This window comes from Erythrolamprus reginae, chromosome Z, assembly GCF_031021105.1.
Source record: "Erythrolamprus reginae isolate rEryReg1 chromosome Z, rEryReg1.hap1, whole genome shotgun sequence".
Taxonomy (NCBI): Eukaryota; Metazoa; Chordata; class Lepidosauria; order Squamata; family Dipsadidae; genus Erythrolamprus; species Erythrolamprus reginae.
In genome coordinates, this window is record NC_091963.1 from 130693740 (window position 1) to 130699739 (window position 6000).

The 6000-nt window shown below is 41.5% G+C and overlaps 1 protein-coding gene across 1 annotated transcript in view; it reads right to left on the reverse strand.

Moving 5' to 3' along the window:
* Window positions 1-5581, reverse strand: part of LOC139154868 (immunoglobulin superfamily member 1-like) — a 30095-nt gene extending 24514 nt beyond the window's left edge. The window contains exons 1-2 of the mRNA XM_070729902.1: window positions 5384-5581; window positions 5234-5269 (exon numbers count right to left, since the gene is read on the reverse strand). Of these exons, the coding sequence (XP_070586003.1) occupies window positions 5234-5269; window positions 5384-5411 (64 nt within the window). The 5' untranslated portion in view covers window positions 5412-5581. The remainder of the gene's footprint in view (window positions 1-5233; window positions 5270-5383) is intronic.
* Window positions 5582-6000: the final 419 nt, after the last annotated feature.

Below are 6000 nucleotides of genomic sequence, written 5' to 3' on the forward strand. Positions count from 1 at the left end.
CCCCTCTGTCTCTCTGCCTCCATCTCTGTCTGAGCCAATAGGAAGGGAAGGGGTGGTGGTATTTCTCCCAAATTCCTGGCTTACCAAAGAAGCGGTGCTTGGGGGGGGCAGCTTCCTTCCTGCGGTTTTCTTAACACCACCATTGGGGGGGGGAGGAGGAGGCAAAGTGGAGCAAGTCCCCAACTCCTTGCCGAGTTTATTCTTTCTCTCTTTCTCTCTTGCTATCTCTCTCTCTTTCTTTCTCTCTCTTCCCCCTCTCTCTTGCTTTCTCTCTCTCTCACTCACTCATTCTCTCTCTCCCTCTTTCTATCTCTCTCTCTCCTCTCTTTCTCCCTCTGTCTTTCTCTCTGTCCCTCTCTTTTTCTCTCTGTCCCTCCCTTTCTATCTCTCCCTCTTTCTCTCTCTCTTGCTTTCTTTCTCTCTCTCTCTTGCTTTCTCTCTCTCTTTCTTTCTCTTGCTATATATCTCTCTTTCTCTCTGCCCCCTCTTTCTTTTTCTCTCTTTCTCTCTCTTGCTTTCTCGCTCTCTCTTGCTCACTCTCTTTCTATCTCTCCCTCTTTCTTTCTCTCTCTCCCTCCCTCTTTCTCTCTCCCTCTGTCTTTCTCTCTGTTCCTCTTTCTTTCTCTTCCTCCCTTTCTATCTTTCCCTCTTTCTCTCTCCCTCTGTCTTTCTCTCTGTCCCTCTTTCTTTCTCTTCCTCCCTTTCTATCTTTCCCTCTTTCTCTCCCTCCCTCTCTATCTCTCCCTCCCTCTTTCTTTCCTTCTTTCTTTCTTTCTTTCTTTCTTTCTCTCTTCTCTCTCTTTCTCTCCCTCCCTCTTTCTCTCTCTTTCCTTTCTTTCTCTGCTGGGGATGCTCTGCAATGGACAGTTAGCAGGCCCGGCGCAGCAATTTGTGGCCCCTGCCCCCCCCAGCAACAGACCGTGCCCCCCCCAGGAATGGACCGTTAGCAGGCTCGGTGCAGTGATCCACAGCCCCTGCCCCCCCCAGAAATGGGCCGTTATCGCTGGAAGGAGGTGTGCGCTGTCACTCACCCGCGGGCCAGATAAATGGCCTAAACAGGCCGCATGCGTCCCACGGGCTGTAGTTTGGGGACCGCTGATTCATATAATGACAGCAATAAAAATAAAGAGCAAGAATAAGACTGAAAATGCTACAGGAGTCTAAAAGCAATGTGGTGGTGGTGGTTGGAGCTGTATTACCAGGCACCCATACTTATGTGAGCGAAATAATGTATAAACATGAGGCATAGAAGATTACTGTTGCTGGAGGGACATGATTTACAATTAGGTTGGCACACCTTTTTGTGATATGAAAAAAACACAGTACCTGGAAATTTTCTTTTTTAAAAAAATAAATAAATTTCATTTATAACACACATAACACAAACAGCAAAACACAAAAGACATTAAAAAAAGTTGAACAATTTGTGGCGTGCCTGTAGCACAACTCTAATAGTACTTATTTTCTATTACACAAATTATATTCACATAATATACATCAAATCATAGCAAAGATCTTATTCAGGTATCTCTTTTTCTTTCACTTCCTTTTTTTCTTTTTATGACTGATTTTCTGACATTTGCTCTCCCAATTTTCTAACATTTATTAACTCTCTGTCTTTGCTATTTCCTTTCTTCCCATCTAATCATAGAAGCTATCGCAACAGTTAGTATGCTCTAGCTCAGTGATTTTCAACCTTTTTTGAGCCGCGGCACATTTTTTACATTTACAAAACCCTGGGGCACATTGAGCGGGGGGGGGGGGGTGGCTAAAAAAAGTTTGGACAAAAAAAATATCTCTCTCTTCCTCCCCTTCACTCTATTTTTTTCCTCCCTCCCTCTTTCTCTTCCTTCCTTCCTTTCTTTCTCTTCCTTCCTTCCTCTCTTTCTCTCTCCCTCCCTCCCTCTATGTCTTTCTCTCTCTCTCCTTCCCTCCCTCTCTTTCTCTCTCTCTTGCTTTCTTTCTCTATTTCTCTCTCTTTCTCTCTCTCTCTTTCTTTCTCTTGTTCTCTCTCTTGCTTTCTTTCTCTCTCTCGTTCTCTTTCTCTCTCTCTCTCTCTTTCTTGCTTTCTTTCTCTCTTGCCTTCTCTCACTCTTGCTTTCTTTCTCTCTGAGCTTCGCGGCACACCTGACCATGTCTCGCGGCACACTAGTGTGCCACGGCACACTGGTTGAAAAACACTGCTCTAGCTCATCTATATATTTTTAATTCTTTGGTTAAACTATCCATTTCTGCACAAGCTGTTATTTTTTCGACTCTATCTTCCTCAGTGGGCATAATTTCATTTTTCCAATATTGTGTGAGCACTATTTTTTCTGCTGCCATTATATGTAGGATTAAATACAATTGATTTTTATCAAAATTTTCATAGGCTATACCTAACAAAAAAAGTTCAGTCTTCTTTTCTACCTTTTTTTCCTAGCAAGAAGAGCACCTGGATATTTTCAAAGACACTATGTGAGGAATGCTCTATTCTTAGCATGGAACACACGTTAAAATAAAAAAATCACAGGGAAATACCAATCTGGCCCTCCACAGTGGAAACATTGATACCAGTAATGGGTTGCAGCTGGTACGGGCCACTCTGTAGAGTGGTAGGAAAAATGAAGATGTGTGCGCAGCTGTGTGTGACCGGTGGATATGTGTACATGCAGCTGTGTGAAATTTGACTTCTGCACATGCACAGGAAGCCAAATCTTGTGCGAGAACACTTGCATGTGAGAGATTTCGCTGATTTTTGGCCTTTTTTTTTTGGTTCCACAAAGAAATTGCCGAAAATCAGCGAAATATTGTGCACACGAACATCTTCATGCAAGATTTGACTTCTGCACATGCACAGGAATCTGAATCTCATGCGGATGCATGCACACACACATGCTGGATGCACGCGTGCCCATGCCGGTCTCCAAATATTGTTAATTTAGAAAAAAAATATATAAAGAAAATTTAGAAAAAAATTAAAAACATTTAGAAAAAAAAAAAAGACATTTTAAACGAGGAAGTGCAACTTAATACCAGGCAGGAATTGCAAAGGGGTGGATTTGTGGTCACATCTGCAAATATAATCTAGATATGAAAAAGATGACAAGACATGGAGTTTTCATAAAGAATCAACAGCACTTGATTGGATACTATTAGGGACAAGTGTAAACCTAATAAAGAAATGATGTAGTTATTAAGTATTAAAATGGAAGGTGAATAAGTGAAAGAAACAATGATAGTGTTCTGTCTGGGTTCCCCCAGATGCCAACACCAACTAAAAAGAGTATCCAGACACACTGGTAAAAAGCAAAGTCATTTTATATCTTTGAAAACAAACACAGATAACAAAAACTGTTCTTACAAACTGGAATGCTATGAAGCTTCACAGAAGAGTCACGACGGCCAGACAATACAACAGGCTTCTTGCTGGCACACACACCACTGTAGATAATAAAACCCACGCCTCCCCCAAGTTTTCAGCCTTCAAGGCCACAAGCCAGAATCAGAGACGCCAAGGATCGAAGCAAGGTCACAGGACTCCCAAAAGATAACTCTCCACAATACAGGAAGGGCGGGCCTGCCTTTTCAACCTTTCTGAGGAGAACCACACCCAAACCCAGCTGTTGCCTATTAGGGATGAAAATACCTGGCTAATTGTCCCCTTCATTGTGCTGCCCTTCTCTGCCTCATATCTATGATGGCTTGTGCATTCTCATCTAATGATTCCAGGCTACTCGCTGGGGAGAGCTCCCCCCCGGGGGTCTCAGGCTGTTCTCCCTCCTCCTTGTCCTGACATTCCTCTTCCCCGTCTGCCTGGTCCTCCTCCTCCTCCTGTTCCTCCTCCTCCCCCTCTGAGCATGGAGCCGGCAGAGTTCCAGCCGTTCCCTGAGGAGCCTCAGACTGAATCACAACAGATAGCATGGGCAAAAAATTTAGAACTAAACAAATTGCAAAAAATTTGGGATAGGAACTATAAAATGACAATGGCCTCATATAAGGAAAATTTACACAAGATGATTTATAGGTGGCATTTGCCACCAGCAAGGCTAGCAATGATTTTTTAAAAATTCTGCCAAATGTTGGAAATGTAATCAGATTACAGATACCTATTATGATATGTGGTGGACATGCGTGAAGGTAAAAAAATTCTGGATAAAAATACATGCATGGTTAGAAAATATAATTAATCAACATATAGATTTAAAGCCAGAAATGTATATTACTAGAAAACTACAATGAAGGGACTACATATTTAACACTTCATGTGTTTGAAAGAAGAAAGAATTGTTTTTGCACAAATGTATTTGGAAAAATGAGGACATCCCCCATCCCAAATGAAAATATAATTCAGAAAAGATTAGACTGTGCAAAAATGGATAGACTGGCATTAAAAATAAAAGATAAAGCAGATGCAGAATACTACTCAGCATGGGATATGTTATACCAGTGGTAAGATATAAGAGGTAGAAATTAGAAGAAGAAAGATAATACTATGTGTAAGTAAAAGATGAGTTAGTATGACTATGATATGAATAAGTTAACAGAATTATTTTTGTTATTAGAATTATGATTTTACGATTACTGTTATTATCGGAACATTTGTTATTTCACTGTTAAACAAAATGGATCCAGACAATACACTGTTTTTAAAGTATCTATGTATAATTGAAATATAAAATTTATATATATATATAAATATAAAATATAAAATTTTATTTATTTATTTATTTATTGGATTTGTATGCCGCCCCTCTCCGTGGACTCAGGGCGGCTAACAACAGTGGTAAAAACAGCATGTGACAATCCAATACCAAAACAGCTAAAAACCCTTATTATAAAAAACCAATCATACATACAAACATACCATGCATAAATTGTAGAAGCCTAGGGGGAAAGAATATCTCAGTTCCCCCATGCCTGATGGCAGATGTGGGTTTTAAGGAGCTTACGAAAGGCAAGGAGGGTGGGGGCTATTCTAATCTCTGGGGGGAGTTGGTTCCAGAGGGTCGGGGCTGCCACAGAGAAGGCTCTTCCCCTGGGTTCTGCCAAACGACATTGTTTAGTTGATGGGACCCGGAGAAGGCCCACTCTGTGGGACCTAACTGGTCGCTGGGATGTATACATATACATACATACACACACACATTTAAAAAGGAGGTGGGGAAAGAAAAATGGATTTGCTTTGGAGAAATCCTGACATGTAATTCTCATTTTACATCCATCCAATAGTTACATGTCTAGTGAGACTCACCTTCAGCTGTCCATCTGTGCTGAGTCAGCCACCATCCTGGGAGGAAAAAGAGATTCCATTAGTGTCAAAATATCTGAGCAGTAGAAATTGACCCCTGATCCTTGACCTTGGCACCATGTCACCATCCCTCTGTATATTGGCAATACCAACCCAGGAACATATTGAAAATGAGCCTCATGCTGGCGTTTTTGTAGGGAGCAGATCTTCTGGCTTCTGACTTATCCTATCCTGTTGCTCAGAGGAACAGATTGGTGCAGAGATACCACAGGAATGATGGAAAAGATCTTGTCCTGTACTCTACCCCCCAAAAAACAACCTAATTCAGACCAAAGCTTTCTTATTCTGCCTGACGATTTTGCTAAACTCCCGCAGTTGTGAAAGGCAAGAAAGAAAGAAAATAGAGGAAGTGACAAAAATCTATGGGCGTGTTGAAATGGAGGAACTGAAGCATCATTTGCAGGAGATTCAGAGTTTTAAGGCTTTTAGATCATTTATTTATTTATTAGATTTGTATGCCGCCCCTCTCCATAGACTCAGGGCGGCTAACATTGAAGTGGGGAAATGGGAAAACACACCTCCCTCAAAGGTCCAGAAGTGGATTATCAAGTTTTTCTCCCACTGCCTAGCAGACGGAAGAAAATAGACCTAGAATCATAGAGTTGGAAGGGACTTTCAAGGTCTTCTTGTCCAACATCCTGCCCAAGGTAGGACCGTCCATTACAAGTGGATATCCAAACTTTTTTTGAAAACCTCCAGCGATCGAGCAC